The sequence below is a fragment of the Melospiza georgiana genome, chromosome 3, assembly GCF_028018845.1.
Source record: "Melospiza georgiana isolate bMelGeo1 chromosome 3, bMelGeo1.pri, whole genome shotgun sequence".
NCBI lineage: Eukaryota > Metazoa > Chordata > Aves > Passeriformes > Passerellidae > Melospiza > Melospiza georgiana.
In genome coordinates this window covers 49,981,975-49,999,159 of record NC_080432.1, presented here as the reverse complement: position 1 = coordinate 49,999,159, position 17,185 = coordinate 49,981,975, and the positions used below count along the sequence as shown (strand labels likewise).

The following is a 17,185-nucleotide window of genomic DNA, read 5'->3' as shown; positions in this document are numbered from 1 at the left end:
TAAAACTAAATATTAAAAATTTTTAAATTACCTGTTTTGAGTCTGAAGCTGTAACAGAAATATGTAAACTTGCACTAATGTTTACAAGTAACAGTTTTAAGTCACCTATTTGTAATAGCAAGTCAAAAAAAATCAACTAGATCATGCATTGCAGGCTATTTCTTCCAACTGCTAACCACTTCTAGTGTCTCTTCCTTTTCTGAGGCTGATGACAACTGAGGTGTGGTGGGGAAATGAAAGCCCAGGATCAGAAGTCAGTTTTTAAAAGGTAACAGTAGGTTCTTGGTTTTGCCAAACAGAACACGAGAATCAGCTTGTACAGTTCTCTTCTAGAAGACAAAAATGTCATGCAGGGCACTCCCTGTTCATAGTGCAGACATCCAAGAAGGAAGGTGTCCCTTAGATAAAAGACAGTGTCAGGAATTGCCCATCACCCTCTTTTCTCAGAAGGTGATGAAAGGGGGAACCTTACTTCTCTTACCTCCTGTGTAAGAAACATCTCACAGTACTCATCTTGAAACTTGACAAACACTCACTATTGCAATACAAGAGCAGCTTATTCCAGTTAGCTCAGCTTAGCAGTCTTATCCCAATGTTGTAAAAAGTTTAAAAGGTGGCACAGACCCACATTTACTTTTGGAAGAAAAACCCTTCACCAGCATCTCCTAAAATAAACCATTTATTGAGAAAAACCTTTTTTTTTTAAATTTCATTAATCAGCCTTGTGCATAACAAATCCGAAGCTTGCCAAAAACAAATAAACAAAAACCCCAGTAAAAGTTCACAGTCAGTGCACTCAAACAGATTAAAAAACAAGGTCCATAACGCCTGATAACACTACAGCATTTTTCTGAACCTAGAGAGTTCAAAAATACTACATATTAACAATACAAGTTCTCAGTCAAATGAGAAACAGGAGAAGGAACAAAAGGGTCTGGTCCATATACAGTAGTAATGGCACTTTCACTGAACATGCAGCTTCTTCCAACTTGCGGACACGTCACGTGAGCAACATGTGCCAGGTAAAATGTACAGGAGCAGCAGAGGAAGTGACACTGTCACTTGTGCAGTCTTCGTTAAGGTCAACTTTCAGACTGTTTCTCAGCACAGTCTTTATGTAAATATTACATACAGTAGTGATTCAAATCTTGTCAGAATAGAAAAGGCCAGAGATTGAGTAACTTCATTCTTCGTCTGTGCAAACCTGCGAAGGAAGCAAAAGGCAATTACTTCAGCCATCTCAGCCATCTCCCTCCTGCAGCAAGATGATCATGGATCCATTTCTTTAGCACCTTCACCTTGAACTTTTTTTTCTCTTCCTTGTTCCACAGTAATGCATTACAAGTGTTTGTATGGGAGTACTGACACTCCCACTGTTACCATGCATCCTTTAGGTGCCTAAAGCAGTGTCCACCTCTGATGGATCTGCTACAGCTGCACTGATGAGGGATGGGTGATGATGCCAAACACTCTGCTACTGAATCAGAATACCAAAGTGATCAACTTTATGCTGGAAAATGAGACAGAGTTCAATAAACTACAGCGCTCCTACTCCTTCAAAAAAGATGTTACTAATACAGCTCAATTTGTAGCTGTGAATATTTGCCTGTTGTTAGGGAAAGCATCACGCCATAGTTCATGCAAGAACTGCTGACTGTTACAGCAGCTGCCAGATAAAACATTCAGTATGATCTTAACTTTAAGTATGAACTGAAAAGAAAATCAGGTCTTTGCACAGAAGATTGGGAGACTTCTTGTGTGTGCTTTCACTTTTTATGGAGGGGCCCTTATCTCTGAAAACCCATGCATTTGTACTTGCTAAAGTTTTTGCTGCAAAGCCCTTCAGATCCAATAAGCTACCACCGAGTTGGAGCCTGACTTGTCTTTTTTAACATAAAGATAATGCATTTCAAAACAGCAGTGAAAGTTTATTGCATGGTGCACACCATGTCCTATAGTCACATGCTTGCTGGAAACAACACATGTGCTTCTGGAAAGTTGCCAATCCATTTTCCTGGACAGCATGGTCCCAACCTCTGTGGCATGACTGAGAACAAAGAAGCTGACTAAAAGCTGTTCCCCATTCCCATCTGCAGTTTTTGCAGCCAAAGTCATCAGACAAACCTTGACAAAAGGATGATCGAGAAGCTGGCTGGCCGTCCACCTCATCTTTGGGTCACTCTCCAGGCAGTGGCAAAGGAAGTCTTTCCCTTCTGGGCTCACTTTGTCAGGAATAGGAGGTTTATGACCCATCCCCACTTTATACATGATCTGGAAGTTGTGCTCATATTCATGCCAAGGCCTCTGCAACAGGTGACAGCATTGCTAAGTGCGAGCTATAGTGAGTAACTTGTTACCCACTAGAGCATGTATTTCTGTGCTCCAGAAAATGAAAATCCATCCCAGTCCTTGCAGACATGAGTGTGACAAACTGCTGAGAACAGGACCAGAATTTGCAGAAAAACTGCTGAGAACAGTTTGCTTTTCACCAGCACATGAACCATCCCTACCTTGCCCGTGACCATCTCTATGACGACACAGCCCAGGCTCCAGATGTCTGCTGCACGTCCGTGCCCTTCTCCTTTCGCTCTGGTGATAACTTCTGGAGCCATGTATGCTTTGGAACAACACATATGATGCCATCAGTTCATACAGCAGAGGGAACATATACATCAAGGGCTGACTGGGTAAACCAAATGCTTTTTAAATACCCAATGAATTACTACTCAGGTTTTCTTGCTAAGTTTTGCCATTTGCTGGTTTCTTGTTCTTTGTTGTGTTTTCAGCATAACTGTCTTTCAGTTTGAAAAGTGATACTGAAAATGCTGTTACAGTACATGCTTTTCTGAAAATCTATTAAGCAGCTGTTTAGTGAAGAGTACAGTTTCAGTAAGGCTGCAGAGAAAAATACAACCCCAGAAAACACATGTTCCAGCATCTCTGTAGTTACAGACAAACATGATTTTAACTCTCACATTATATCATTCACTTATTGTTTTGGCTTCTGGATGTAAAGCACAAAACTAGCTAAGGTAAAATCAAGTTTCCCTGAAACACAAGGTTTTACTCCAGACTTCTGGCAGAGGTATCTTCCTTTATGGAAACTAAACAAGTACCTGCCTAGCACAAGCTTCCTCACCTGCAGTCCCCAAGGTACTGTTCACTTCTCCAGGCATTGTCTGGGTATTGTTCTTCAGCTTCACTGAGCAGCCAAAGTCTCCTAGTTTAATCAGTCCAGATGAGGTAAGAAAGATGTTGGCTCCTAAGAAACATAAGGAAACACAGACACACTTGTTTAAACCAGAGCTGAATTGAGGGCTTCTCAATATAGCCTTGGAAGTTGCAATGGATAATAGCTGAATTCACATTTAGATCTTTACCTGTGAATTAAGTGTGGAATATGACAGCATTAAAGATGTTTTGGTGGGTTTGTGCTAACATGAAGTGTACTGGAAGTTGACAAGTGTTCAAATAAAAAAAAAAACCAAAAAAAAAGCAGTATGACAGGCAAATTAAACAGCTTTCCATACAAGCTCGTTACAAGAAATTACTTCTTCAGGAATTCCAGTGCTTCTCCTTGTGAGCACTAATTCAGAAGAAGCTGCTTCCTGGCAGAGGCCATTGACAGATGATATCACACTTGTCAATAAAAACAGTGTGGCCAGCAGGAGTGGGGATTGTTCCACTCTGCTGGGCACTGGTGAGGGCACACCTCAAGTGCTGTGTCCAGCTCTGTGTCCCTCACTACAAGAAGGACATTGAGGTGCTGGAGCGTGTCCAGAGAAGGGCAACAGAGCAGGTGAAGGGTTTGGAGCACAAGTCCTGTGAGGAGAGGCTGGGGGAGCTGGGGGTGTTTAGCCTGGATTAGAGCAGGCTCAGGAGCGACCTTATCACTCCTACAGCTCCTGAAAGGAGGGTGCAGCCAGGTGGGGCAGCCTCTTCTACCAGGCTACCAGGGACAGGATGAGAGCAAATGGCCTCAAGCTGCACCAGGGGAGGTTCAGGTTGGACATCAGGAGGAATTTCTTCACTGAAAGAGTGGTCAGGCATTGAAATAGGCTGCCCAGGGAGGTGGTGGAGTCACCATCCCTGGGAGTGTTCAAGATACAACACGGCATGGCACTCAGTGCCACGGTTTAGTTGTCTGACACAGTAGTGGTTTGTCCATGGTTGGACTCAATTTTGGAGGTGTTTCCAACCTTAATGGCCTTATGGTCACAGCTGACTTGCAAAACAGAGTTTAGAGCATTTTATTACTTATACTACCAAGTGCCTACTCCTGTTGCACTTTCAGGGTAATTTTTGGAGGAGGATACCATTAAAATGACTTGCTATACTGGCAGCTTACACTAGAACAAACTTCCCTAGCATAGTTAAAAATCTCCAAGGGGAATCTGCAAGTGGCTTCAAGTCAGTTACTCAACAGAACAATACAAAATAAACCAAGTGGTTTTGACAACCTGTGCTTTTCTTTCATTCAACATCCTGCCAAAATATTTGTTTTGACAGCAACAGAAAACAGGTAGAGCAGAAGGAGCCCCTTGTATCAGGCCACATTCTGGACTCTGCAAGTATCACAATGAAAGCACAAGTATCACCTGGCAGAAACAGAGCTTCAGCTGTGGCCTTTCTTGAGGAAAGATGGATAGTATGCACAAAACAAACTGCTCACCTACTCTAGGAGTAGGCAGACAGTGGGGATTTCACTACACACAGCCTCTTCTCATGTCATGCAAAAGTTTCATTCAGAAGTGGCTCATCTCAATAGAACCTTCCAAAGTTTCTCACTTTTGTTCCACCTTGAGCAGTATAGAAATTCTTGGCTGCTCCTCCTTTGTGTTAGTCTTAGCTAATAGCCTTTTCCCATTCACTTGGTTGGGCATCCCCAAGATATTCATAAAGAATACAAAGAATCCTCAAAAAGCTCAAGTCAAAAAAAGGCAGTGCAGGTCAATGATGCCAAAACCCTGCCTGTTTCTCAAAGGACTCCCTCTGACTACTCTGACAATAGTTGGTAACTATTTAGTCCCAGAGGTGTTACATAGAACAGCAATTGATGGATGAGCAAAATCACTAACAGAACAAAATTCCAAGCTTTAGTTACAAGTCCTGAAAGAATTAATGTTCAGGGAATACAACTCATCTCCGCATTTTGTGCAATGGTTTTCCACTTCTGGGAGTCAGATGCTTGCACATCCTCCAGAATTCTTTCAATAGATTCTGCAGTTTGCCATCAGTGGGATCTATGTCACCCTGCAATCACAGTGTGTGTAATGGAGTTGGGTAGACCATCCCTCAGCTCCTTGAATGAAAGATCCAGAAAGACACAAAGCAATGCAAGAAAGCTGCTTGTATGGGCAAGTATGGGCAATGCATTAGGAGAGCAACAGCTTCTTCCTTTGAACTGTCAACTGCTCTTCCAATGTTTCCAAGCAGTTGCTTGTCAGATAGAAAGCAGGTACACTTAGCCTAAAGAAAAAAGCTTAGGAAAAACAGTCCTCACTAGCAAACACTTTTCCAAGGATGTGCTGGAAACCTGTGTCTCCATTCCTCAAGAAAGCAACATGAGAATTTCACAGAAGTTTCCAACTACTACTGTGGATGGAGCCTGGCAGTGCTGAATTTAGGCTACTGAAATAGTTCAGTTTAATGCAGTTCAAAACCTTCTTCCAAGGTCTTGCAAACTAGAGTTTATACCTTTTAATAAAAACTAATGACAATTTAGCCTAAGTATTGACGTGAAAGCTCCTGTGAGCCTTTTTCCTGAAAGCCCTTGGAACAGTCACATGGAATAAAGCACTGAACCAAAGTTTCAGCAAGAAGCCAGAGACAGCACTTGAAGACTCATGTTGCAGACACTTTCTGTCAGCTTCCACCGCTGTTGTATCACTGGAGCCTGCCTGCAATCTGCTTGTTCAGAAACCAAGGCCAGGCTGTAGGAGGAGTCTTTAAAAGCAGTAAATGAAACCTGCACAGATGCAGCAGGACCCGTGTAAGAAGAGTGGACAAGAGGTCAGTACTTTGGAGACGCCCGATGCTTTTTTACCCTTGGCAGTTAACGCTACTGGGAATGGAACGGAACTCCCATCCACATGGCTAACAGGCAAAATAAAACCAAAGACCATGAGTGAAATGGCAGAAAGAGACCACTCCCATCTGTTCCTTCCCTCCCCTTACACATGCACTGCCTGAAGCACCACCACGGGATGCACTTGGCAGGAAGTTGCCCAGTTGTGCACAGCCCTCCTGGGCTGGTACACCACAGCTGCTCCTGGGCACGCTGTGAAGAGACGGTGTCAAAAGCCACACTCCTGCTACAGCAGCCAAAACCTAAAGCATTTAAACTCAAGTTTCATGCCCTGTACCTCTGCCAAATCAGCCCCATACTAAGAACAGCGAAAACTGCACTAGCCCGATAGTCCAAAGGTTTTGGTGGAAATCCTGTGAGTCCATGGAGCAGCACAAAAAGCCCCACTAAAGGCTGTGCTGTAATTCCAGAAAAAGAGGCAGCTCAGACATTCCACAGCCAGTGCTTAAGCAGTGCAGCAGCCAACTTCATTCAAGAAACAAGCAGGCCAAATGCTACCCTTGGATGAGAAAATCAGCTTCCGCATACTCTCCTTCTCAGTCTCTTAGAGAGCATGACACATGCTCACAGTGTCCTGTTGCAGTTTTCCAGCTCTTGGTGAATGACATTCCTTCCTTTGTGCTCATAAGGAAGACAGGATTGCAGAAGCTTTGAGTTTCACAAGGTTTTGAGCAAACAACAAGGTTACAAGAAGACAATACTACAGCAGCAGCTGGATGAAGACTTTTTTGTATAGAGCATCTCATTCGAGGTTTCTGATTTGGTAAAGTTTCAGATACAATCCTTTTATTTTCTGTATTCATCCAAGGAGTCTTCAAGAACATGCCCTTCTCTCCTGAAGGGACTCCACCAGGCATGGTCTCATTAATTCCTCTCAATTCAGCCCTTCTGAGGTCACACCTTGAGTGCTGTGTCTTGTTTTTAGGCTCTCCAGCACAAGAGGGACAAGGACACACTGGAGCAAACCCAGGACAGTGGCGTCAAGATGTTCAGAGGGCTGGTGCACCCAATGGACCAGGAAAGGCTGTGAGATGGGCTTGCTCTGCTTGAAGAAGGGATGCTCAGGGGAGTGTGTGTGCAGGGGATTTACTGCTGTTTAACAGGAGGACAGCAAGACTGCAGAAACAGATTTTTCTCCTCAAAGGCACGCTGTGAAATGGTCATGCAGCAATGGATACAACAGCAACCTCTGCAGATTCCAGGGAGCTATCAGGGAAAAGCTTTTCACAGTGGGGATAGGTCAGTCATTGGAACAGGGCATCTCCATCCCTGGAGATACACATATATCTCACCTCAACGATGTCCTGAGCAATCTGATCTGACATTGGATCTGATACTAAGGCTGGCCCTGTTTAGGACAGAGGGCTCAGAGATGTCCACATGTTCCCTCCAGCATTAAACATTCCATCATCCTGCATCACTGACCAGAACAGTTTCCTTACAAAGTGAAACAGCTCTAACCAAGGAAACTGAGCTTAGCCACAGGAATTAATATTCAATACCCAGAATAGAGATTAAAAAGTCTCCTGCTACAGACCAGCACCACCTGCTTTTAACAATGATGCAGACTAAGCAAAAGCAGTGCAGCCAAATGCAATAAACAGCCAACACAGCCCTCGGTCTGCCCTCACCACCACAGGCTGGAAAAATGGTTTTGGCAGCTCTGTCTTGCTTTGTGTTTTACCCATACAGAGCTGGATGCCATGACAGCATCTGAAAGACAAAGGTGGCTCAACGGGACACTGCTAACCAAAAGTCTATTTTTGAGCACAAGGTACTTGCAGACACCAAGTACAGCTGTCTTGCAGGATACAGATAAACAATCGTTGTAAGAATTGCTTATCTGCTGCTAAAAGAAACAGATTGACGGTGATGTTAAACAAACTGGCCATGAGAGATCTAGTGTGATCTGACAGCAAGATTTTCATAGGAAAGTAGTTTTAACAGTCTGAATGTCACTCTTCCCTATCAGAAAAATAAGAGTACCAGTCTACCCAAGAGATAAAATTAAAATTAGAGTGTTCTTTACTGCTGTTATCCTGAAAACTTGGGGATGCAATGTCAGCATAAAGGAAGTCAATGAGCAAAAGACTTCCAATGCATCAAGTAACCTTTATAAAAATACCCTCTGTGGTCTGTCTTTATATTCTGCCATGGAGCTTCAGGAAGGTCTATACACAGAAGTGCCTGCAGTGACCCTCTGTTATTCTCAAGAAACACTCTAACATTTGACATAAGGAACCTGTTGCAACAGAAATGCTCTCAGGTAACACAACATTACAGCTCTGTTAATCAGCTTTTCTCACTCCATGTGTTTCCCTGAAGAGCAGAAGACCTATTTGGAAATATATCCAGATATCAGCAATGACACTGAGCAGCACAAAAGAAATCCCTTCAGCCAGCTTTGGATTTTGATCACAACGAGCTTCCAGGAGAGCATAATCCAGCTAAGCAGAACCTGGACAAGGAATGATCAAGAAAAGGGCAAGGAGAGAACTGTGAAAAGCACAAAGGGAAATCCACAACTGGAGAGAAACCTTTGGTGAGGAAGGAGAACCAGAAAAGGTAAGATTGCTGGGAAATGGGAGTGAGGGAAAGTGTTTTCTAGAAAAAAAAAGCCAAAACTGACTCAAGAGTGGCCTACCTGGGTGGAAGGCCTCTGGATCGTAGATAGTTCTTTTCCCAAATGAGAAGCACGAGGCCAAAGGACCAAGAGCAACTGGGAAGCTCCTACACTGCTGCGGTGATTCAAAACCCTGTGAGCAAGAGGGACATAGAAACCCAGCATCGTTGGGTTGCACTGCCTTGGCACAAAATGAGCATTCACAGGGCACACATATCGTGTGCATTGCTTCCCCTACCTTCGCCTAAGTCTCCTGCCACCGGTGAGCCAAATATGCCAGACTAACAAAACCAAGATAACCAGACATGGAGGATGTTGTTGGAAGGCGCAGAAAAAGAAAAATGAACCTGAAATGAGGACTGACACGGGGTATCTTAAATGCCAAGCCCAACCCCCCTTTGGTTACTGCAGTTTCTGTCTGCTAATTACGTACGCAAATGCTGACAGCCAGGCACGAGAAGATAAATGTATGGAAAAAACACTAGATAAAGGGATATCCTAAAATCACTTAAGTGCTTTTAACAACAGTTTTGTTACGAAGTTTAATCAGCCATTCATCTGAAATTCCAAAACTCTTTGGTAAAATGGAATCACAAGGAAAAGTTCTGATGCACAACTCTAGCACTGTACACTGCCTGTCAGCTCCAGAAAACACCACTTATTTGCACAGACAAGAAGGAACACAGCATTACATAACTCAGTACATTAGTGCTAAAACTGCAAGGACTAATAACTGAGTTTAGATAAATCCCCAATAATCTTAACAACCTCTAAAAAGCTATATAAATCATGGGCAAAATTTATGAGTTTGAAATGACAATTGTGAATGTTTTTTACAATCTACATGTAAAAGAAAAAGCATGAAACTATCCAATGGCTTGTAAACTGAAAACTTAATAGAAGGCTTTATACAAATAATGGCTGCATAGAAACTGCACATTAAATATGCAAATACATGCCCCAATCCTTCCCCCTGCTCTCATCTACCACACTGAAACAACAACATTACCTTTTTGGTCAACATTACCTTTAATGTCTCGATGAACAATACCATGTTCATGCAGCACATTGATAGCAACGGTGATCTGCTTTGTGTACAGCCTAATGACATGCTCCTGAAGGCCCAGTTTGGATACCTCCTCCAGAGTGCCCTCATCACAGTACTCCATGAAGATGTACATTTCTTCCTGTTTTGGGAAACAAACCAGATTTCATTTGGTATAATTTCTTTATACTTTCAGCACTGAATTAAGATACAGTTTTCCCTACATCCTTCACTGTTCATGAAATAAAGTATCATGTAATGTCTTCATGAAAGTATCACTTACCATGAAATATCTAATATTCTATTGCACAGCTATGGAAACTCTCTGCTACATGCCTAGCTGCATCATTTGTACATAACTGAGACTATCTGGTGGTATAAAAATACAGTGCTTTGGCATCAGGCAAATGACAGACACTTTGGAAACCTTGCAGGTGTTATTTCACAGGAATTTATAGAGATTCTTTCTTATTTAGAGAAGGGGGTGGAAAAGGGCACAGAATTTATGTTTTGGGCTTGTTTTTTAATCCCTTCTCTCTGTCTCAGTTCCTGCATCATCATGTGTTGACTGCTAGAAATGGGCAAGTTTTTTGTTCTTTGCTGTGGCTTGAACAAGCATGCCAACTCTAACTCACTTTAAGGAAAAAATTAGGTTTCTGCTCCCACTCTGTCTCCAAGCCCATCTGATTTCAAACAGACTGAATTAACATAAAAAGATGGCAAAGATACCAAAGACATTTAGAATCTAGTCCAAGAAACCAATGACCCAGTGGCACAGACACCCAAATTTGTGTCTCAAATAGAGAACTGCAGAAAGCAGCCTATGTCCCCTTCTAAAGCAACAATGGGTCACCAAAACAACTTTTTCCATATTGAGCAAACCAGTCAAATCCAAGCAGCACTTTCCAGCAAGACATGAGGACTTGAGACTCACAAGTGGGAAGAGCATGTGGAAAGCAGACAGTAGTAAGAAGTTGGGTATCCCAGCACACAACTCTGGAATCCAACTCCATAGAAAAATACACTTCATTAGTTCTGCTGCTCAAGCATGAAAACTTGCTTTTTCCTTTTGAAGAGATGCTAGCCAAATTCCAACACTTGTCTGGAATCAAGATTTAAATGCCAGCAGAAGATTTTTCCAGGAATCAACATGATACAATACAAGTACAATACAACCTTTGCTGCTAACAGGGACGGGTTTTAGCCTGTCCAGTCTTTATCTACATACAGGAGCTACCATACCATATATGATACAACTTGCTTTTAGACCAGTTCAACAGAGGAGCAGCATAGAATAGTTCCAGCATTACTCACTCTATTCACTTATTTTAAGCCTCCTCTGTTTATGCACCAGTTCCAAAAAGTCTCTCCTAACTATGTTTCAGAGACCTCAATATCCAGAGGAATAAAGACACACTGCTATTCACAGAGATAACCAGACAAGATTAACTAGAATGTTCTCATGTAAAAACCTCCAATAATACAAAGCTTCTTAAAATTTTCTCTCTGCCTTGTAAAAAAAGCCCCAATAATTTATGTTTTCTTACCCTGTGGAGCTCCACACCAAAATAACGAACCAGATTAGGGTGTTTGATGCCTTCAAAAATCTTCAGCTCATCAGCTGTTTCTTTGATGGTTTTGTGATCATTAGGTTGAAATCTTATCTGCAAGAAAGATTTGTCATTGTTTTGATGCTGTTACAAATTAATAAGGAACAAAAAAGCAAACAACCTATCCTAAACTCAAACACAACAAAAAGCTTTTGTTGTTGTTGTTAAATACCATTTCACACAAAAAGCCCCAAATTACCCCTCTCCATCCCCAAACTGAAACAAATATAAAGCACACTGAGCTATTTCTGGAAAATTACCTACAACTATGATGACTTAGAAACTTTATAAGAGCAAAATTATGTTACTTAAATGTACCAATTCACTCGTGTGCACATATGTATCTCTTCTGTGCTTGCCTTCAACTTAAGTGTGGTAGACAGACACAATACAAGAGAATCTGAAAGCAATGTCACAGAGAGCTATCATTCAACAAAGGTTTTTTGCCAGGTACTTCATCACCACAGAGTCTAAGTGATCTCTTTGAGGGGTTTATCCACTGAGAACAGGGCAGCTGCAAGGAAAAGGTGTGGCATGAAATAAATACCATCAAAGATTTTGAAGAAAGAAACAAGTTTTCATTACTTCTCCTATGCTGTGATGGACTATTCAGTGAGGAAAAACATTATCAGGTGCTCTGAAAAACTGATCTAAAGCTTCTAACTGTGCAAAGATAAGCAAGATGAATCGCAAGTTATGGAAGATGCTACTTTTACCACATTGTTAAAAACAGAAGCTTCATTAACTGAGTGCAGGACAACTGCTAAAGAAATAAATGCACATAATTGCACTGAAGGAAATATTGTCCTCAGCTGCTAGGATGTTATGATTGCTACATTCTGTGTAACAATTCCAGGGTACAGTTTGTACTCAAGCAGTGGTATAATTAAATACATGAAGATTACAAAAAGGTGTCAAATGATATTCAAGTATTTTACATATTCCCTAATGCATAGTTGCAATACTATGTATTTGTAGTAAAGCTTGTCCACTATAATCTGAAGTCATTTTAATGACACTGTGGATGAGGTAATACAACCACAGTGTCATTGGTGCAAGGGCAGGGGAATGCAGTGTCCTTAACCAGTTTAAAAAAAAAAAAATCTAACTTTCCTCAAATTATTCTTAAAGAAATCCAGAAAAGCCTTTTATTTGGAAGTTGCAAACAGTTTTCATTCAAGCCTAGTTGTTGGAGAATTCTGCTCAGAAATGGCCTTAAAGGCAGCTGTGAGGAGCAAATTCTCACAGCCTGTTTCTGTAAACAGCTAAGTTCTCAAGCCTGTCTTCAATAACATGGAGGCCTTGAGAACTTTCGTAACAGGGTGAGAAAATAAATCTTGGATTTAATAACAAATCACAGGTATTGAAAACAAAAGGAGGGGTTAGTGTTTGCTCTGTAGCCTATCATGAGCTCAACTTTTGCAATATGTATGAGCCTAATTAACACAGTTATAAAAACCTGCATTTTGGATCAATAAAATGGAGCTTGATGCTGATCAACAAAGATGGGTCGTCTCCCTTCACTTCAATACCTAGTGAAACAAACATTTCTCAAAGATCTATTTATGAGCTTACTTCAGCTTCTGCTAAAGAGCACACACATGTTGATCTGTAAAGAGCACCTGCACCTAGAAAGCAACTTTGAATTACAGAAACAGAGTGCAGCTGATGGGGAGGAAAAATGTTATTTCATCAGGAGGAAAAAAAACCAGCAACAAAATCTCAAGTGTTGGTATTAGTCAGTGACAAGAGTATGGTACAAGAAGTTAACCACAAGCCCAGTCATGCTTTTCCACACCTTGGAGGTGACATACATATTGTGTGTGTGTGTGTGTGTGTGTGTAAGCAGTGGCTCATGAAATGTAACTGCTGCAACATCCAGTGGTTGCCACAGTAACTGCTGTGAACTCACAATGTTTGCAGTTGTCTAAAGATGTAGAAATACATTAAAATGAAACAATAATTTAAAAGAAAAACAACCACAAGCTGTTGTAGGGGAAACAGATCTCTCTCTGTGCCTACACAGCTTTACTTACTTCTATCCTGAAAACTAGATTTTCTGTACCCAAGAGTTAGTCAGCAGTTTTGTGACTCAACCTAGCTCACACTATGGGAGAAGCTGAAAAACATCTGATGTCACACTTCCTATCTATTGCTCTAAGGAATGAAGAAAAAAGTAATAAAAGATGAGAGGAAACAGTGCAAAGTAAAATATAAATTTGTGTACAGTCTTCACTAATCTTTCAAAATTATTTAAAATCTCTCAATGGAAGTTCACATATATTAAAGATTCGTTTAATTTCACAAAGTATCCTATGAGATCAGTAAAAAAAAAATTATCCATTTTACATATGTTTAAATTAAAAGTTATAAACTGAAAAGCAACTTGAGGAAAAGGTGCTAACAGCAGCTGTGGCTACATGAAGAAACAATTTGTCTTCCCATCCTTTCCCCGTCAGCTAACAGCAGTGTGCAGAAACCCTCGATGCCTCCTACATCACCCACATTTGGTTTAGGAAAGAAACAAGGGCAGCAGTGATTCTTGTATTCACAGTACTCACTTCCTTCATAGCCATCAGCTCTCCAGTGTCAACACTGATGCAAGTATAGACCTTCCCATACTGGCCTTCACCTGCAAAGTCAGGGTAAGGAAAATTCAGTACATTGCCTTCAACAAGCAACAGGTACACCAACTGCAATGAGGAAACATCACTGCTTTTCATCTTTCTTTTAATTTACTACTCCAAGTAGATTTTAACTGCAACAATACCACACTCATAGCCCTGAATTCAAGCTGAATGAAAGTAAAAACATTAATCAGCTAACTTGAAAGAAAACTTCTCAAGAACAAGTATTTTCTCCAAAAATCCCAAACCAGAGAGTAAAATATGATCATACAAGGGAAACAATAAAATTGGTGAATTAAATCTCAGAGTTCCAACTAATTTCCATTTATATTTCTGGTGATTCCAAATGTAGAACTTGAACATTTTATAGGTTTAAACACACACGCAGGTAACACAAGATCATACCTAAGTAATAGTCCTAACCAAGTCCTTCTTGTTTCCTGTTATTTGACCAATAAAACGTCAGTGACCTTCTACATTAAGAAAATCCTACCCACAACAGTATTTTGTACTTTAACATTTTGATTTCAATAAAGCTGACAATACCTATGCAGAGACCTAAGATTTTTAAACACAGTCTTTGATTTCCCTCAAAAATATGAAGTTTGGTATTTTAACTAGATAAAGTAGTTAGGAAGTATAAAGAACATACCAATTTTGTTTCCTCTCTGCCACTTGAAAGTCACTTTTCTCAAACCCACGTGCATAACATTATCATAAGATTTCGGTGTGTCACAAACTTGGCCAATGATGTTCTTCCTTCTCATCTCTCTGTATCTCCTTTCTTCAAATAACTGAACAGACTTTTGAACGGCTTCCATCGGGGCTTGCTTGGAGGCAGTGTCTAAAAAGAGTGATGAACAATTTCCTTGATTAAGAAATATTCACCGTTATATTTTGTTATCTTTTGATATCACATGAAATACCCAGAGTTAAAAGAACACTATTTAGTCTAATTAAGTTGTAGGAAAAGAATAAGACATTTTAACAATCACATATGAAACTATCACTTATGAATCACATATGAAACTAAGGTAAAATGAGAACAACTGTACTTTCCTAATCATCTCTTAATTGATTCAAAGAAATCACATTTATGAAACGCAACACACTTGTTTGCATTTGACCTGTAACTAACCTCTGATAGGGGAAATATGCTAGGGTCATAAAAGCACTAAGGAAAGAAGGACAGGTAAGGCTTTGTTCTTCAGACATAAGAGAGGTTTCTTGAAAGAGCCATGACATCTGTTATTTCAAAGATTTAGATGTATTAGAAACTCCAGCTCTCAAGTCTTATTATGAAACTGCATACTAGTGAGTGAGACCAAAGAGATCTCAGGGCAGTGTTAAGTTCATACCCTCCTAGAAAAGCACAAAAATGGTACATCTGTCACTGTTGACACCAGTAGTCTAACCTGTTCCTGGCAGTCTCCAGAGGATGGAGATGATACTCCCAAACGATATATTCTACTCCCCTACCCACAGTTAATACTAGTTCTGCTATACCAAATATGCCTTGCTGTAGTTTTCAATCAAAATATTTGTCTTATTCACAGTGGACAGTAAAACCACTTCCCATTACAGTAGTCTTCTAGAAAATTTCAAGTTTTCCTTCATTCTTCTTTTTCAGTTTAAACAAACTGAAATTCATTCAGTATTTATGTTCTGACTTCTAGATTTTAGAGTAAGAACTAGTAATTCTTCCTGTGTTCTGTGTAAGACACATAAGGAGACCAGTTTCCAATGTGACAGAAACGTTTTTCTCATGTTTCTTGGGGTTCTACCCTCACATTTATGTTTGCCACAACATATGCAAACAAGCTTCGTGTATCGACCCATACAGTACAGGAGTGTCTGAAGTGATCAACTTACTTTCAGTTTCATGAAAATCAGTAATAAGACAGAGAAAAGGAGACCCCCACAATAGCCTTAAATTTAGGAGACAGTGTGGGATCACACACTATTAGACATCCAAAATAGGAAAATCCCACACTAGGAAGAGATATTGGGAAGTGAGAAAGTGTTTCCTACTGTCATAACTGGGCACTGAATAGGGACTGCAAACTTCTGCAATTTCTATATAGTAATAAATGAACACAGTTTTGTAGAACACTGGTACTACCTTTCAGAAACTGAAAAGAATTAACTTTTATAAAGTTTAATTACTCCTACCTTGTGACTCTGTTAGCAATATCCCATACCTGCAATCAGGGTTTTTTTTTTTCCTCCTTCCTATGTATAAAGCTGTGAAAGTCTCTTCACAATCCACAATAAAATCCAACCTTTCAGTAGAGCACTGGTCTAACAGACATTGCATTACAGGGATTCCTAAACACCTACCTTTGGTCTGGTTGATCAACGTTCTGAGCTCCCAACTCCGCCGGGATGAACCACTGGAATCTCCTTTTGGATACAATGGCTCTAGAGAAATAACGTGTGAGCACAAAAGTAGCTTTACCTCATATTAAAGATAATGCCATTATTTTCAGCAGAAGCTGAAAATTAGTCCTACATATAGGACTAATAACCCTTCATGTATAGCAATGTATGCTCTTGAAATCAAAACTGACTTCTCTTCGTAAAACAAATTTCAAACAGAATTTCATTTGTATAGAAACAGAGATCTCCTTCCACAACTTAGAGAAGCACTTCAAGCCAGGGCACTCAGAATCAAACATGCAACATATCTGTAGGAAAACAATTTTCTAAGGTTCCTTACAATAAGATTTGTATTCATTCCAACCTAAGCCACCTTCCTTTTCATATATATACCAAAAAAAAAAAGGAATAAGCATGAGGCAGACAGTATTTTCAACATTTGCTTAAAAACTAACAAAGATGAAAAAAATCTCCCACATCTTTTAATATAATTTTTTAAGGCATTTCTCTGTATGAAATCCAGCGTGGATGACCACAATATCAACTCAATTTTGCTTCAGATTTTGTACTTCCTTTCAATTTGCACAATCAATCTTTCAATGTACTTGTTGCAATAAATACCACATATTCAGGGGCTGGGAAAACCTGACAGAGAAGCCCTGATCAGGACATCAAGTCACACATCCTGACCCTTCTTCCAGGATTCAAACAACAGCAAGTATTTGTAATACTGCAGAAAAGAACTGGTTCACTGTCCTGATGGATCCAGTTCAAACTTCATTAACAGTGTTTTGAAATTTACTATCAAATGGG

The 17,185-nt window shown here is 40.4% G+C and overlaps 1 protein-coding gene across 5 annotated transcripts in view; it reads right to left on the bottom strand.

The window, feature by feature from the left end:
* Window positions 1-663: 663 nt before the first annotated feature.
* Window positions 664-17,185, bottom strand: part of MAP3K4 (mitogen-activated protein kinase kinase kinase 4) — a 62,851-nt gene continuing 46,329 nt past the window's right edge. For all 5 annotated transcript variants that reach the window (XM_058019857.1, XM_058019859.1, XM_058019856.1 and 2 more), the window contains 9 exons: window positions 16,334-16,414; window positions 14,646-14,837; window positions 13,928-13,998; window positions 11,304-11,420; window positions 9,739-9,898; window positions 3,140-3,262; window positions 2,511-2,617; window positions 2,125-2,304; window positions 664-1,204 (listed from right to left, as the gene is read on the bottom strand). In XM_058019857.1, the coding sequence (XP_057875840.1) occupies window positions 1,184-1,204; window positions 2,125-2,304; window positions 2,511-2,617; window positions 3,140-3,262; window positions 9,739-9,898; window positions 11,304-11,420; window positions 13,928-13,998; window positions 14,646-14,837; window positions 16,334-16,414 (1,052 nt within the window). In that variant the 3' untranslated portion in view covers window positions 664-1,183. The remainder of the gene's footprint in view (window positions 1,205-2,124; window positions 2,305-2,510; window positions 2,618-3,139; window positions 3,263-9,738; window positions 9,899-11,303; window positions 11,421-13,927; window positions 13,999-14,645; window positions 14,838-16,333; window positions 16,415-17,185) is intronic.